The sequence below is a fragment of the Rhincodon typus genome, unplaced genomic scaffold (assembly GCF_021869965.1).
Source record: "Rhincodon typus isolate 14 unplaced genomic scaffold, sRhiTyp1.1 hic_rhity00001415, whole genome shotgun sequence".
NCBI classification, from domain to species: Eukaryota; Metazoa; Chordata; class Chondrichthyes; order Orectolobiformes; family Rhincodontidae; genus Rhincodon; species Rhincodon typus.
Window position 1 is genome coordinate 7,060 of NW_025967053.1, and position 18,336 is coordinate 25,395.

An 18,336-nucleotide genomic window follows, 5' to 3' on the forward strand; every position below is an offset into this window, starting at 1 on the left:
GACACACCACTTAGGTCCTCGGTTGCTCCCTGAAATGAATAGCTAGTGCATAAAAATCAATGCAGTTGTGATCTTGAGGATCATGAGGTGGGATTTCTACCCAATCATTCTGAGCACAAGACTTTCTTCAGCAAATGTTTCAGTTCAGACTAGACATCCTTAATTGGCACCTGCACTGTCTTTCAGATAGTTGAAGATAATGATACTGAAGCCTGTAGTATCATCATTCACCTTTGCTTCTTGGGATGTTCACCCAGCGAATTCTGCCTCTGCAAGCTGCACAGAAGGCACTGATGTTTACTGTTCTTGCTACGTTTGCTGATGAAGTCGTATGCTAAATCCTTGTTATCGACAGGGAATAGGCGCACTTACTTTCCGCAAATAACAGAAAACGCAGACACCGCCATAATGGAAATCCCTTATCTATTGCAAAGGATCACGCAACACATCAGTAGAGAAAAAAATCAGGTCAGGGCCAACTTCATGAGTATGCAGGTCCACAGGTAGCAAATCAGCAGATGACTGGAGTCTAATCTTTGTCTGTTGTGTCCTCTTCAGAAGAGCGTTAAGGTCAGATTGACTCCATAAGAAATCTGTTATCAGATGGTCTGTGGGGAGTGTGAGAAAGATGATGCAATTTATTGAAGATGCTCCTGAGCCCTCATCCATAGGGTCATTAACTAAATGAAGAGGGAAGTTAAACAAAATGTTTTACAAAGAAGGTAGCAACACGAATAATATATCATTCTACATGTAGAGTTACTACTGTTATAAATTGCTGAATAGCCTCTCTTGGCAGTAAAGTGTTCTTCTTTTGAATATAAATATGTCAGCTCCTCTCTGCTGAAAATGCAAAAATCTTTGTCTGATTTGAGTATCATTCTGGTTTGTTTTTTGGTATATGGAGAATTCGGTAAATAGAAACATGGTGCGGAGGGCATGGTAATAGCTTGAGTGTATAAATTGTTAGGGGTTAGGAAACTGAATATAGTGGTGAATGGATGCTTTTTCAACTGGAGACAAGTAGGCAGTGGGATCTCCGAGGGATTCATATTAGGACTATTTCTATTACTGTTATTTAGAAATTTCTGGCTTTGTGTGTGGGAGGTACAAATGCAAACTTGGCAGATGATAGCAAACTTGATAGTATTGTAATTAGAGAGCAGAATAGCAGTAGTGTTCAGACTGCTAAATTGGGCAGATGCAGCGTAAATACTAAACTTGAGGTAAAAAAGCATGTAGTGGCAATTTTTTTAAAAACCTCTTTATTTTATGGGAGATGCATGGGCAGAGAGAGACCTAGGGTGCAAGTTCACAATTGCTTTAAAGATGGACACACAAGTTAGTAATATCTTTTGTGAATTCATATAAATACTTCATAAATAGGGGCATCATAAAAGAAACAAGATAGTCACACTGAATCTTTACAAATCACTGTTTCAGCTGGATTATTGCAGAAAATGTTGGGACACCAGAAGGATGAAAAGACCTTGGAAAGAGTACAGAGCGGGTTTAGCAAGGATGAGGGGTGTGAGCAATGTGGAGAGAATTGAGAAGTTTAATTATTCTCCTTGGAGAAGAGCAAATTAAAGGAAGACCTCATCAAATCCCTGTAATTTTGAATTTCTGAGGGGAAAATGGTGTGAAACTGCTTCCTCTGGCAAATGGGTTGATAACCAGCGGTCATAGATTTAAAGATGATTGTCCAAAAATCTAGAGATGAAACAAGAATTATTTTCACACAGAGTTGTTAAGATTTGAGTTGTATTAGTTAAAGGATAAAGGAATCAAATTTCAAGGATCTTAGAAAAGGCAGTGAGGCATGTATTTGATGAGAACTAATTTCCATGATTATCAGGGAAAAGTTGGGATGTGTGGCTAAGTCAAATAGCTCTTTCAGCAAACCGGCATGAACATGATGGGCTGAATGGTCCCCTTCATTGAAGGATTCCATGATTCTAATTTGTGTACATATTTTTGCAAGTCTTTTTTGGCAAATTTCGAATATGTATTGTGTAAGTGAGCATCCACCACATTGACACAGATTAAATCGCCTCAAATTTAGCAAATATATTTTTTAATACCTTTTTAATGTGTTGTTACATGAACAGTGTTACCAATGACTGCATCTATCAACATGCAGACTCAATTTTAATAGCTTTTATGTTACCCTTGCAAGTGAAAGCTGCCATTGTGAGCAGAGAGAGTGCAGTGAAAATCTAGCTTGAGATTAACATTCCAGGGAAAATGGTCAACAAATGCCTGTCTTGCCAATGACACCCATAACTCAAAATTGAATTAAAACAAGAACAGAACACTAATTGTAGTTACTTGGTATTAAACCATAATTATGATTGCTTACCTTTTGATTATATCCCTATGGTCAGTTAAGTAAGCCTGATGATACAACTGTATTGTTGAGACTGGTTGTGAGACTGGCTACAGGTGAAAGTCTGTTAAATCTTTAGTTCTTTGAAGATTTCAGACCAATTCCCTTTTAAGAACAGTGTCTATCAAGCCAGCTCCAATTTTATCAATTCTAATTTGAGTCAACATCAATTATGAATGATGTGAAAGTCCAGCACTGCTGTTTAAAATAAGGCAGAGTTGATAAACCTGAGAATTGCTGATAAAGTGGAAGTCTTGAGAACAAAAGATTGTAAAAATAAAATCAATTTGAGAAGTGGGATGTTTACAAAATCACATCATGCTTTTAATAAAGTTTGTTTTTTGTGGGGTCATGATTGCACTTCAGCATTGGCTGTTTTGGGTAATGTTTTAAATAGTTTATAGGTAATGGAAGCACACCCATGTTATAAGGAAGGTGCAGGTTTGCATCACTGATATCTGTTTGTCCTTTGAGACAAACCAGGAAACAGTTGGGCTGTTAATCATTTAAGCAGCTAATCATTTTCTTTCTCATAAGCATATACTATACTTTTTCTAAAATTTAAGTCTGCGTTAAAAGTAGCTCTCAAAAATTGTTTTATAGTTCAACTTGTTGAAGTAAAATTCCAATGCTTGATATGGGAAGAAATCAGAGTAACTCATCAACGCAAAGCCTGTCCATCATCTACAAGGCACGGGAGTGAATGGGTGAATGAATGGGTGCAGCTCCAACAACACTCGAAGCTTGACACCATCCAGGACAAAGCAGCCTATGTAATTGACCCTACCTCCACTCACTCCACCACTGATAGTCAGTAGCAGCAGTGTGTACTATTTCCAAGATGCACTGCAGAAATTCACCAAAGATCCTCAGACAGCACCTTTCAAATGCACGACCACTTCCATCTAGAAAGACAAGGGCAACAGATACATGGGAACCCCACGACCAGCAAGTTCCCCTCTAAGCCACTCACCATCCTAACTTCAAATTGATTTCAATGAATAGATTCCAAAATATGGAGTTAAAAACAAACAAATCCAATACAAATTGGTATGCTTGGGAAATATAAACAGTAAAGTATATCACAGACTAGAAAAAATGTTTAATTTTAGGCTTTTTTTTTGTTGTCTGCGATGTGCCCACAAATGACACTTCTGCAAGGTGCTTGCATCAAAGAATAGGAGCAATAAAAGTGATGTTTTTAAAATATTTTAAATGAATTGAAATCCTAGGATCATGATTTGCTGAGTTGTCCACTCTAAACACTTGCCTATTCCATCCCTGACCCCTAGCTGTGTCCTTCCCACCAGTCATTGCTGTGCCGTCTTGCTTTTCACTGTTGCCAAGACCACGGCAGAGAGTAGGAAAGAGGCAGCGAGGGGTCAGGAGCAAAGCAAGCAGGGAGGGAGTGACTGGGGGAGTGGGGATATCAAGTGAAGTTGGGGTTGTGAGGGTCAATAGGAGTGTGAAATCTGAGCACCAAGGATTCAAAGTAGAGCTGCAAGTGGAGTGAGGGTGATGATCTCTCCTTTGGCTGTCAGTGGTACCTGAGTGCACAAATAGGGAGGGTTGGGTCCAGCTTCTAGGTCTAGACATACATTGATAACATCAGCAGCCAAACTCGCTCAGCCAGTGTGTGGCCAGGAGGTGCTCCATTCCTTTTTAGTACAGAAGCATTTGGTAATTGCATATGTTGAAAATTGCCCTTGCATTCACTGGAAAAACATAAAATATGTGTGAGATGATTGGGGGAATATCTCAGTTCAAAATTTAATGACTGCAAATCATTATTGCCTTTATTCTAATCTGAATTCCTAAACTCTGAACGTTTAGCGTTAAGTCAACTGTAAATTGTCACTGATAGATTTCCTGTCTTGCCTCTCATGCACGTGTTAATTTGTAAAATGCGACTTCTGATATTAGCAGCCACCCTTTAAGCTGCTAATCATTTTCTTTCTCATAAGTATATACCATACTTTTTTTTTTAAAATTTAAAATTTAAGTCTGTGTTAAAAGTAGCTCTCAAAAGTTGTCTTATAGTTCAATTTGTTGATGTAAAATTCCGATGCTTGATATAGAAGAAATCAGAGTAACTCATCAATGCAAAGCCTGCCCATTATCTACAAGGCACAGGAGTGTGATGGAATACTTGCACCTTGCCTGGATGGGTGCAGCTCCAACAACACTTGAAGCTTGACACCATCCAGGACAAAGCAGCCTATGTAATTGACACTACCTCCACTCCCTCCACCACTGATAGTCAGTAGCAGCAGTGTGTACTATTTCCAAGATGCACTGTAGAAATTCACCAAAGAGCCTCAGACAGCACCTTTCAAATGCACGACCACTTCCATCTAGAAAGACAAGGGCAACAGATACTTGGGAAACCCAGACCAGCAAGTTCCCCTCTAAGCCACTCACCGTCCTGACTTGGAAATATATTGCTATTCCTTCACTCTTGCTGGGTCAAAATCCTGGAATTCCCTCGCTAAGGGCATTGTGGGTCAACCTACAGCACGTGGACTGAAGTAGTTTGAGAAGGCAGCCCTTAAGGGCAACTAAGGATGGGCAATAAACGCTGGCCAGCCAGCGATGCCCACATCCCATGAGTGAATTTAAACAAAAAATTGTGATGGCTTGGTTCAAAATTGCTGTTGCTTTTCGAAATAGAGAAAATTGATATTTGTGTATTTTTTCCCAGTTCTTAGCAACCATTAATACAAGGGAAAATGAGATTCAGAGATTCATTACTGAAGGCTGCAAAGAGGCGTTACTTGAAGAAAAGAGACGGTTCTGCTTCCTTGTGGACAAACATTGCAGTTTTTCCCAAGATCTAAGCAATTACCATGAAAAGGTCTGTGTAATTGAACAGTTGAATTAGTCATTTTTTTAAAAGTCATGTATTAGCATTGTGATCAAACTTTGAAGCAATAAAACTATATAGAACTTTAGGAGATGGTGACATAGATGCCATTAGACTAGTAATCCAGAGGCTCAGGCTAGTGTTCTGGTCTCACGGGTTCAAATCCCACCAAGGTAGTGGATGGAATTTAAATGCAATTAATAAATGTAGAATATAAAGTTAGTCTCAATACTGATGACTATGGCAAAAGCCCAAAACTAGAGGGGGTAGATTTATGGTAAAAGGGGAAAAGATGTAAAAGAGACCAAAGGGGCAATTTTTTTGCACAGAGGATGGTGTATGTATGGAATGAGCTGCCAGAGGAAGTGGTGAAGGCTGGGATGATCACAACATTTAAAAGGCATCTAGATGGGTATATGAATAGGAAGGGTTCAGAGGGATATGGGCCAAATGCTGGCAACTGGGGCTAGATTAATTTAGGAGATCTGATTGACATGGATGAGTTGGACTGAAGTGTCTGTTTCCATGCTGCATATCTCCGACTCTGACTCTTGAACCATAATTGGGTGCCATTAAAAATCCACCTGTTTCACTAATGGCCTTTGGGGAAGAATATCTGCAATCCTTACAATGTAACTCCACACTCACTTATGTGGTTGATTCTTAACTATCCCCTGAAATGGCAAGCTGCTCGGTTTAAGGGCTACCAGGCAGATGATCTTGCCAGAAACATCCACATCCCATAACATAACTTCTTGTTATAAAAATTGAAAAAAGCTGCACTTGATGTTTTAAGATGAGCCTGATGATCAGTTGCTCCAGGGCAAATGAAGAGTTACATAAAATGTCTCTTCTGATGTAACTGTAAAATCATTTATCTACAATTCAAATTCTATACCTCTTCTCCAAAAAGTAACTCTAATGTATGGAAACAGGTATGTGCACAGCATAGATCATGAGCTACAGGATCTATTTATTGTCCTTCTAGATTTAAAAGCACTTTTGTAAAATTATAATTTTAATTCAATAAGCATCCTTTTTTTTCTTTTTAGGCCAATGGAATCCTTGGTGCCAAAATAAACAAATGGAAGGAGAAATGTTTTGATGCTACAAAGATACCTGAATTTTTAGGTGAAGATGAAAGCCCCCCAACATATATATCCAAAACTCCTCAACCTTCTCCATTGATTGGAAGATACACTGTGAGTAACATTTTTTGGTGGAGTGGGGGAAAAGGGGAGAGCATTTTTTTTAAGATACTGCTACATGATTGTTGCAACTTTTCTCTTAGTAACCATGGATAAACAATTCTATTCAACAGCAAGATCCTTTTGTATTACAATTACAATGCAGAAGGCAAAAATGAAGATAGAAGGAAGAATTGAAAGTAGAATAAGCTCATGCAATGTTTAGGGATGGAATTCCAACATACAGGAGAAAGAGACACCCTCAAATATGGTACAAAGAGGGTCAGTTAACCAGAGTTGGGCTGGAGGAAATGAGTATGTTTCAGAGCATTTGGGTACGGTTTTTATCTGTTCAAGGGATATAGGCAATGTTGGCTAGGCCAACATTTGTTTCTGGTGAAATTGTGACTTAAAACTGTACAAAACGGCTTAAATTTTAAGGTGGAGTTAGCATTTTCACATCTAATTCTGACTGGACCAGTATTAATTTCTCACCTCATTATGGCCTATCTCAAACTGCATCGTTTTAACCAATTGTGAGCAAATAAGTGGTGATTGTCTGACCTGCAGTTGGCTTGAAGTGCCAAATTAGCAAGTCTGAACTATTTGAACTGGGAGAGAGGAGTAGAATGAATTCAAACAATGTCTGAGACTGAAATGACACTTCACTGACTAATCAGTGTGCAAGAAAAACAGGTATGTGAGAAGTCAATGTGATTTAAATCTTTATTCTACTCTGGAATTTCTGGTGTGTAATTGCATACAAACAGCATTTGGGTTAAAGGGCATCAGATGGGAGACAACAGTCTTTGTTAATAAAATGCTTGTAATAAAGACGTCTAAAGAAGTATTATTGGTATGAAGGGTTCAGTAACAGATCAGTATAGTTGCATTGACAGTACCCAAACATTTTATTTTGAGAATTAAAGCAAAAAGTACAATCATCTTGCATATGTCCATCTTCAGTGACAAGTTAACGTGAATTTGATTCTTATAGATATAGTAGGAACTGCCAATGCTGGAGATTCTGAGATAACAAGGTGTAGAGCTGGATGAACACAGCAGGCCGAGCAGGAAAGCTGATGTTTCGGGTCGAGACCCTTCAGCTCTACACCCTGATTCTTATAGATACTGTTTTTCTTGTGCATTCATTTGCTGCATTTCTGTCATCTTATGCAGATGTGAGGATACTGAGATGTTCAACTTCTATGATTTTACTTGGGATCTTAAAACTATCATTTTTCAACTTTTAGTCTCCAATTCTTGTAAAGTTGTTGGCATTTGCTGGAATACAGACCATGAATACCAAAAGTCCTATATTACCTAGATTCAGTGACTGCTGTTATTACAGAAGAAGGGAAGTTAGTTTTGGAAAATGTTGCACAACTACTTCAGCATGGAGAGCTTCATAACAAGTCATTTCTTTCTTTGCCCAACACCCAAAACTGTTTCTGACTTCCCTTGTCAATTGATGGTGTAGCATCTGACCTGCTGCCCAATCTGAAATAAATCAGCAGAAATGAGGAGTTAAATCTGAGAGCTTATTTGTTCCTTTCTCAAATAGTTATATTAAAAGGGAGTAAAAGTTAGCATTCATTTTTAGGTAGCATTAAATTTTGTGGCAGTGTTAAAGCGTTGTGAAGGCAAACTCAATTGCTTGATTTATAAATTCAAAATTGTCCATCCAAAATATAATTTTAGTTGAGGCAGATATATGTAGAACATTAAGAAACTGTAAAAATGAGACATCCAGGACTTCAAATGTATCCTTTCACTAATGTGACTTTCTTGCTGGAAATTACTTTCATTTCAGGATTTTTGTTTAAAAACCATTTGTTCAAGAATATAATCTCATTCTTGAAGATGCTCCTTAAAAATCTTTTAACATTCACGCAAGCGTAATTTTGTACTGGTGCTTTGTGATTGGAATAAGTTAGAAATTGAAACACTAGTTGAATTCTCACGGGAAAGTATTAGTTCAAAACAAATATTTGATCAAACATTTCCAGAGAATGTTAGAAGTAACACATCAATGCAATGGCTGTACATGATGTAGAGCTTATGAAAATGGTGTGACGGTATTGCAAGTCATATGATTGATCTTTAAATGAATAGGCACATGGTTTATTTAGGAAACACCCCATGTTTTTGTTTGCATGGAACATGAAAGGATCTAAAAGCAAAAAAGAAATTTACACAGTTTGAAAGTAGCAGGGACATTGAAGAAACTGAAATTCTATACTTTGTGCTTTATGCTTTATGCTTTGCAGGTATCAATATATTGTATGTATTACTGATATTTGGCTTAACTACTACTTTTGTTTGTTTTCATTTCTTTGCTTCCTCTGTGGTCATACACCTATATTGGGTTCCTGTCCCTCAATACTTCAACTTTGTACTTAAATCTACATTGTATCACCCCTCTATGTAATTTCCTTTTAATCCTAAAACCCTCCAAGAATTTTTACTTCAAGCTTGAATTTTTATATAACCCCACTTCTCTGCTTCAGCCATCTGGGATTTAAAGGTGACTAGGGCCTTTAAATCCTCCACCAATGTATGTGTCCACACAACACATGTGCACCATGCACGCATACCTCCTCCTTCCACGGTACTTACATTCTCAACCAATACCTGGTATTTTTTCTTAGAAATCCAAGTATGCCATGTTCACCTGTTTTCTTGGAGTTTGGGAAATCAGTCAAGCAGTATGTTTCCTTTTTGAAACATTTCTAGATTATCATATAAATGTATGTTGTTGATTAATTTCATTATGTTCAGCAATTGGTGCCAGGCTGATGAGTCTGTAGTTCCATAGATTTCATTTATTCCCTTTAATATAGATCAAACAAGCCTGATCCCAATCTGATGACCTGGTTCATAACCTCTACCAAGGAATATACTAGGTCTTTGTTTTAAGCACAACTGAAAAAAAATTAATCAAGAAGTTACTTCAACACAGCATACCAAAAACTGTATGGTAACTAACCAATAAATATTAAATGATTTCCTAGGTACATGACCCTGCACTACAAAATAATTTGAAAATCCCACCCGCTCCTCCTGGAAGAGTTCAGAAGAGTCCTTTACCAGATATGTTTAACAACCCAACTGCTCAACGCATGGCCCCTGTTGAGAGAAACATTGATGGATTAGGTAAGCAAAGGAACTTAGTTATTGTTGTGTAAGTGCAAAGTTTGAGTGCAATCTAGGTAATGTTGCCTGATTAGTTCTTTTATCAATATGTTTATGCAATGTGTATATTTGGGTTTCTAAGAGTGTTGCAAGCAAGGATTTCTGGTTGTACTGCTAGTGAAAGCCATGACAAAATGAAAGAAGGCAAAACTCCATGCACACACACGTTCAATTACGTGTGGAGACCACTATTTATCAGCCTCCAGCTACTATTGAGATTTTTTTTTGTGATTCCAAAAATGTTGATTTTTGGTTTGTAGAATTAGAATGGTCACCAGTCCAATGAGCTTTGTAATAAATTTTGTACAAAGATGTTATTTTAGCCAGTATGAAACAAAGCAAAGTGAGATTATTCCTCGAATGTGACCATTTGTATGAATTCAGTTTTAGTGACAAAAAATACAAAAATTTCTATCCTGCAGTCTCTGGTAAAGGAGTAAGTTAATTCTGTTGAAGATTTGGTTAAAGGGAAGTAGATCAACTCAAATTTTTGTGTTGATTTTTGAAGCAACACACTTAATCTGTAGAAAATGGATGTGAATATAGGAGAAATGGTTAGTACATTTGCAGATGACACCAAATTGGTGGTGTAGTGGACTGTGAAAAACATTATCTGAGTACAAGGGGACCTTGATCAGATGGGCCAATGGGCCAAGGAGTGGCAGATGGAGTTTAATTAGATAAATGTGAGGTATTGTATTTTGGTAAGGCAAATACACTTAATGGTAGGGTCCTGAGAGTGTTGCCAAACACACAGACCTTGGGGTGTAGGTTCATAGTTCATTGAAGGTAGAATTACAGGTCGACAGGGTAGTGAAGAAGGTGTTTGGTACACTTGCCTTTATTGGTCAGTGCATTGGGTATAGGAGTTGGGACATATTGTGACTGGACAGGATATTCGGTCAGGCCAATTTTGGAATCCTGCATTCAAGTCTGGTCTCCCAGCCATAGGAATGATAGTATGAAACTTGAAAGGATTCAGAAAAGATTTACAAAGATATTGCCAAGGTTGGAGGGTGAATAGGCTGGGGCTATTTTCCCTGGAGTATGGAGGCTGAGGGGTGGCCTTAATAGAGAAATATCCAATTGTGAAGGGCATAGGTAAGGTGAATAGCCGAGGTCCTTTTCCCAGGTTAAGGCGAGTCTAAAACTACAGAAAATAGGTTTAAGGTGAGAGGGGAAAGATATAAAAGGGACATAAGGGGCACTTTTTTCTCAGAGGATGGTGCATGTATGGAATGAGCTGCCAGAGGAAGTGGAGGCTGGTACAATTACAAAATTTAAAAGGCATTTGGACGGGTAGAAGAATGGGAAGGGTTCAGAGGAATATGAGCCAAATGCTGGCGAATGGAACTGGATTAATTTAGGATATCTGGTCGGCGTGGATGAGTTGAACCGAAGGGTCTGTTTCCATGTTGGACATCTCTGACTGTCTGACTCTAAAATAAGCATAGAAAATTCTAGATAGCGAAATTATATGTTCAAGAACCATTACTGCAAAATGATAAGAAATAACTTCCTTTGCTGGGTTATGGGTACGTAATTTGGTCTTTCATTTAATACAGCACTTTCTTTCTTCTGAAATGTTCAAAAATGGATTCTAAATATGGTCTACTACAGAATGTTTTCATTTTTAAACTATACTTTCCTGCTTCTATGTTGTTGCCTTTTTAAAAATGCCAGAAATTTATTTGTCTCTGAACTAAAAGGAATAAATTACAGCCTAAATAGAATATGGATAAAGTATGTGTCTTAACTTTCCTGTCTGACATTTAGAGTTTGCTTTTGTCTTTTTGTTGTAGTTGTGGCATTTCTAAATGTTTAAGGTACAGTACAGATGATGTAATCAACTATTAAATATGATTTACACAGAGGATGCCAGTCTAACAAGATCCATTTCCGTTGCAACTGGATTAAATATGGTTCAGAGGCCAAAGGTGAAAAGCATTTTTCCACACACGGCAGGGAATAACAAAAATATGTTGAGCTTCGCAGAAGGTGATGTGCTAACACTACTGATACCAGAGGAAAAAGATGGCTGGCTGTATGGAGAACATGATGCGAACAAAATGTGAGTGCCCCATTTTCTTTGAAACCATTACAAGATTTTAAAAAATTGAACTTGTATTACTTTAAGAACATAAGCAGAGGAGTAGACAAGATGTCTGACATGGCTCTGTTAATAGCATTTTACCTCTGAATCACAAGGTGGTGAGTCCATCTGACTTCGTGATTTGACCACAAAAGTCAGAGTCTAACTCTGGTTCAGTACTAAGTGAGTGAGGGGAAGGGGAGGGGCAGTGGAGAGGAGAGGAGAGGAGAGGAGAGGAGAGGGGAGGGGAGGGGAGAGGAGATGCCATGTTTCAGAAGAGGTCCCACCTAGCATCTTGGATAGACAAAGCACCCCGTTTCTCTATTTTGAAGAGAAACGGAGGGGTTAGCACCAGTGACCTGTCCTGTATTTATCATAAGGACAGATTGCTGGCCATCGTCATATTATGTTCATGACAACTTGTGAGCAAATTGCCTGCCATGTTTCCTGTAATGCAATGATGACTGTACTTTAAAAGTCTGTAATTAAATGCAAAACACTTTGAGATGTCCAGTGGTTGTGAAAAGTGCCATATAAATAAAATCTTTTCATGTTAGATCAGTCAACTCTGTAGACCTGTACTGCCGTACATTTAGATAATGTTTGTCTGAACCCCATCTACCCACCTCAGCACCTTATCCTTTGACACCTTTACCTGATTTAAAAAAAAATTGACTCACTAAATTATTAGAAAATGTAAATTGCATTATTTACAAAGATAAAAAGATACAACTGTACTTTGAAAACTCTACATGTTTTGTAAACTGCCGTCTTATTCTGCAATACTTTTTTATCTTATGAGCTATTTCTAAAGCTTGTTCTTGAACTTTTTAGCCTAGCTTCATACTCAAGAGCCCCATATCCGAGGGTTCCTAGTAGCTGTTGGCCACTGATATTAGACCTAGTTCAAATTTCCATAACTAACAGGAGATGATCACAATTGTCCAGACACATGAAGAGGCACAATAATTAGGAGTAGAAGTAGGCTTTCTAACCCTCAAACCTGCTTCACCAGTCAACAAAATCATGGCTGATCTGATTGTGGCTTCAACTCCACTTTCCTATCTATTCACCATTACACCCGCAACTTCCTTGTTGGTCAAACCACTAGTACAAGAAGTCCAAAACAAAAACAAATTGCTGGAAAATCTCAACAGGTCTGGCAACATCTGTGGAGAGAAATCAGTTAATGTTTCTGGTCCAGTGAAGAAGTCCAACCTTGTTTTCCCCAAATATTTGCACAGCAAAAACCTGCACTTGCATTAATGTAGTATCTTTCAAAGCTCCATGGTCCAAAATGTTTTAGTATTTTTGAGCTGTGGTCCCTGTTGTAAATGTAGGAAACAAAGTTCAGAAAAAATCACAATGGCAATGAAATATTGACCAGATAATCTGTTTCTTTGGTATAAGGCAGAACATCAATTTTTTAAGGTATTTTCAATAACTTGAGAGACAGTTGCTTCAATATTTTCAACAAACTTTCAGGGCAGAATTAGAGCTGACTTTATTCACATCCTTGGGTGCATATGTAGTTTGTATTATAATGAGGGTCACTGATCTTGTAGCTTCTGGTTTCCTGTTTTCATATTCACAACTGTTTGGGTTAACTTGGGCTGAAATTTAAAGGTACACCACTTGCCAGGATCAGCTGTGTAGACTTGTGATTCCTACACATTAAGAAGAATATTTTGCTGTGATTCCGATTTGGCTTCACAGATCTGTACTGACGTCATACTACTTGTAACAGATCCTACCTGTCCAACATGAGGGCAGCTTAGCATGATATTTCACATGGAGCAGCAGAAGCATGATGAGACAGAATAATTTAATGACCCATCAGATATTACTCCAATAGAGTAAATGTAATGGTATTAGTAAAAGGGATAGCAAGCGCACGCTTCGCCAAAGAAGCAATTGGGCAAAACTGCCTTTTACTGCATTAGAATCTGCAGCCACACACCTCTGCTTACAGATCTGTCTTAGTGATTGTGAAGGTGACCATTGCATTCAGTAATTAAACAAGTTTATTCATAAAGAATCCATTGTGGATCTTGGGAATCAGTCGAGATGCATTTGGGATCATCTTTCAGGATCAGACTCCATTATGATGTCTCCATGATGAGAGAACTTGCCAGCTGTACCTTGTCCAAACTCTTTCACCTCACTGAGCCTGCAATAGTTGAAGTTCTACCTAGCCACTTGTGAAGAAACCCAGAGGCCCAGAAATGTCCAGAGATAATAAACTGGTTTTTTAAGACTTCTCTGCAGGGAGTGCAAAGCCAGCATTTCAAAGATAATTTACTGATATTGATTCCACTGAAAGTTTTGAAGGGTTTGCAGTCTGAAATTACTGACCTAGACACACCTTAAATTCTAAGGGAAAAAAAAGGGAACAAGTAGAAGGTTTGCCCTCTGCCACTCTATTCCACTCTAAATGCAATTTAGAACAGAGTGGAAAGAAACAAAAAGTGGGTGGTGCCAAGTTATGCCTCAAATTTCTGTTAGTACCCCTAGAATTTTGGTCAAAATATGTCTTAGTTACAACTGAAAGTAAAATTCAGAACTGCATAAATCTTCATTCTGCATTAATTTGATTTTGCACTTATCTGCTGTTTTTTTAATAGTAAAGCTGCATTAGTAAGGTTACCAAAGTATCCACAGACTATAAAAATAAGAGCAGAATTTTCCCAATACATGGTCATTCAACAAAGTGTCCCTGAAACAAGGTTTCAAAAAACTCTGCAAAGCTCTCATTGCAGAGTTTATTGTTCGACAATTATGTTCTGTTCAGGCTTAATTGATCAGTAATGATGTACCACAATCAAACATGAACAGGAAGTGTAATAAATAATATACTACTTCTCATGCTTAATATATGTGAGTAAACATAATTTATAATACATGAGGTCTACCAAACTTATTTTAAATGCATAACCTTCTACCCTTGAGGCTTTATCAAGAATAATTTGCTTACACCATTTTATGTACAGTCTGTTGTTTTTTATGCTGTTTTATCGACAGTATTTGACTGTGCTCTTGTGTAGAATGTCAAGATTTTGTAAACTTTTTAAAAATTTTCAGACCAGTACTAATCCTGTCTTCATGGTACTATTTACAAAATAGGCTACTAAAAGGTTTTTTTGTTTATTCATTCTTTGAATATTGGTTTAGTTGCCAAGGCTGGCAATTATTACCCATCTCTAGTGCCCTTAGGACTACGTAGTACGTTGCCGCCTTAAACCACGAACAATCCATTTGATGAAGGTACTCCCATAGTGCTGTTGGTTAGGGAGGATTTCACCTCGCAAAAACAATTAATCTATTTCCTTCATGCAGATCCAGAGATCACTTATTACAGAAAACTGTACTACTTATGAACAAAAAACTTTGACACTGATCAGATGAACATAATGTTAAAGATCAGTACCTTATTCCTACTTTAACTTGTTAAATATTATTGTATTTTGGATTTGTGTTTTTGTATATGTGCAATCCCTATTGGGTCAGCTGAATTGATGGTACAAGGAAAATGCAGATTGAATTTTTCATAAAGCACTATTCAAAATCACATTTTAGGATATTGCAGGTGTTTGAATATAGTGCCGTCAAACTAATGTGCCGGATACCGAATATAATCTTTGTATTTTACATTGTTTTTAAAAATGGCATTCAATGACTTGCTGAATGGTAAATTAGCCTTTAAGTTTTAGATAGCATCAAGCCAAACAGCTGTTTAGTTATGGTTTCTAAAGTTATTTAAATTTCACTATTGGATTGTTAATTTGCAATTCACTGACCACCGTTCAGTATGCTCTGTTGCCTTCTTTTGCATTAATCTTATTTATTCTAAATGATTGCATTTATGTTCTGAATTGACTATGTCTTTGTGTGTCAGGGTGGGGAATGTAATTTTCAACCCTGAAACTGGACACCGCACCACTACCACTAATTTCTTGTTTTAACAAAGACCATTTGGGGTACAAAAGTAACTCAGTCACTTAAGTCAGTTACATAGAAACATAGAAAATACGAGCACAAGTAAGCAGAAATCAGGCCTTCAAGCCTGCTCCACCATTCAATAAGATCATGGCTAATCATCCAACACCTTATCCTGTTCTACTTTCTTCCTTTACTCTTTTGCGTTAGCCCCTAGAACCACATCTAACTCCTTTAAGCATGCAACGTTTTGGCCTCAACTGCTTTCTGTGGTAGAAAATTCCACAGGGTCCACACTCTGGGTGAAGAAATTTCTCCTTGACTCAGTCCTAAATGACCTACCAAATATCTTAAACTGTGACCCCAGGTTCTGAACTCTTTGGTCATTGAGAATATCCTTCCTGCCTAGCGCTGTGAGAATTTTATAGTTTTCTGAGATCCCCTCTCATTCTTCTAAACTCCTGTAAATATCGTCCTAACAGAACTAGTTTCTCACCATGTATCAGTCCAATAAACCTTTATTGCACTCCCTTCATAGCGAGAACATCTTTCTTCAGTTAAGGAGACCAAAACTGGACACAGTACTCCAGGGATAGTAGGAACTGCAGATGCTGGAGAATCTGAGATAACCAGGTGTAGAGCTGGATGAACACAGCAGGCTAAGCAATTTCTGAAGAAGGTTCTAGGCCCGAAACGTCAGCCTTGCTGCTTGGCCTGCTGTGTTCATCCAGCTCTACACCTTGTTATCACAGGTATGGTCTCACCAAAGCTCTGTACAACATCAGCAAGCCAGCCCTGCCCCTGTACTCAAATCCTCTGAAGGCCAAAGTATCATTTGCTGCCTTCACCACCTGCACCAGCATGCTTACTTTCAATGACCTGGCTTACACGGACACCCAGGCCTCATGTTTCCCCCCTTTCCCAATCTATTATTATTCAGGTAATCTGCCTTCCTGTCTTTGCTACCAAAGTAGGTAACCTCACATTTATCCACATTATAATTCATCTGCCATGCATTTGTTGATTCACTCATCTTGTCCAAATTATACTGAAGCATCCCTGTATCCTCCTTGCAACTCACTCAGCTTTGTATTATCTGCAAGCTTGGAGATATTAAATTTAATGCCCCTGTCAAAATCATGAAAATATATTGTGAATCGCTGGGTTCCAAGCACCGATCCGTGCAGTACTCACCAGTCACGGCCTGCTACTCTGCAAAAGACCTGTGTTTTATACCATTTGTTTTGTGCTGCCAGCTACTTCTCTATCCTGTCAATGCATTATCCCCAATCCCAATGCACTTTTATTTTACATGCTAATCTCTTAGTTGGGACCTTATCAAAAGCCAAATAAACCACATCCACTGGGTCCCCCTCATCAACTCTACAAGTTAAATCCTAGAAAAATTCCAGAAGGTTTGTCCAGCATGATTTCCTTTTCGTAAATCCATGCTGGCACTTTGCAATCCTGTCATTGTTTTCCAAGTGCTCTGATATTAATCTTTTACCCTGGACTGTAGCATTTTCCTCACTACAGATGTCAGGCTACGTTCCATCATATTACTATTGTAAGGAGGCTGTGTGCTTCAAATGGCAGCACAGTTTTAAATGACTGCCAGCCATTTTCCCAGAACTCGGAAACAGGCAAGCTAAGGGGAGGCAGGTCAAGTCCCATTAGCACAATTTGTCTGGTACCACCACCACCTTGGAATTTGTCCCCCAACCCCACCACCATGATGACTTTCCCTGTGATGTCCTCCCCAGTGTATATCTTCTTGACCCCAAAGTTGTGTTTGTATTTTATAGGATCCCATGTTACCTGTATTTCAGTTTTCCAGCCACTATGGCTCCATTCCTTCTTCATCTCCCCATAAGTATTATGGCCTTGCTTTCCAATTGTGAAGTATAAAATAACCCAGTATTCTCTTGACCATCAGGGACCACTAGAACATGAACTGAGTTATCATTATAAATAGAAATATTTACTGGAGTTGCTCGCAACCACCGAGATGATTGTGACATCTGTACCTGAATGGACAGTGTTATTGCAACTTAGCAATACTCCATGAATGGAAGTGGATAGGCGAGAAAGCTTGTAAACCATCTCTAAATCCATGGCTTATTTAAAATAGGGCAGACCAGGCCTGATCCGAGTATATTGGAACTTAAAGGAGTTTTTTTAACTTGCGAGATTTAGAGAGCAGCTTTGCTTTGAAATGCTGTATCATGCATTTAAATGACAACATTGCCATTGTCAAATGGCGAATAATGTCAAGTTCCTCTAGAGACATTTTTAAACTGTACAGTGTAATGTCAAACATGTCAGTAACACTGCAGAATATGAATGTTGTATTTCTCTTATTTTTATTTCTGCTTCCTATACAGGAGAGGTTGGTTTCCAACATCTTACACTAGGCCATTGGAACAAGGTCCAGACATGTCATCTGCACCCAGGTAATGTATCTTTCAGCAACTGCAGTATTAAAGGGGGTGGGTTAGCCAGTTGGTAGATGGCTGATTTGTTCCTCGAACTTGTGTTGTGCTTCGTTGAAACATTGCAGCAGACCCAAGACAGAAATGTTAGCATGAGAGCAAGATGGTTTATTGAAATGGCAAGCAGCTGGAAGGTCGAGGTCATTCTTGCAGACAAAGCAGAGGTGTTCTGCAAAGTAGTC

The 18,336-nt window shown here is 38.3% G+C and overlaps 1 protein-coding gene across 1 annotated transcript; it reads left to right on the forward strand.

Moving 5' to 3' along the window:
• Window positions 1-5,090: 5,090 nt before the first annotated feature.
• Window positions 5,091-18,115, forward strand: LOC125481246 (brain-specific angiogenesis inhibitor 1-associated protein 2-like protein 1; the record flags this gene model as incomplete). Its single annotated transcript, XM_048592541.1, has 5 exons — window positions 5,091-5,243; window positions 6,305-6,454; window positions 9,454-9,595; window positions 11,507-11,705; window positions 18,047-18,115. Coding segments are annotated over 5 exons (713 nt in total), but the record flags the coding sequence as incomplete, so codon positions are not given.
• Window positions 18,116-18,336: the final 221 nt, after the last annotated feature.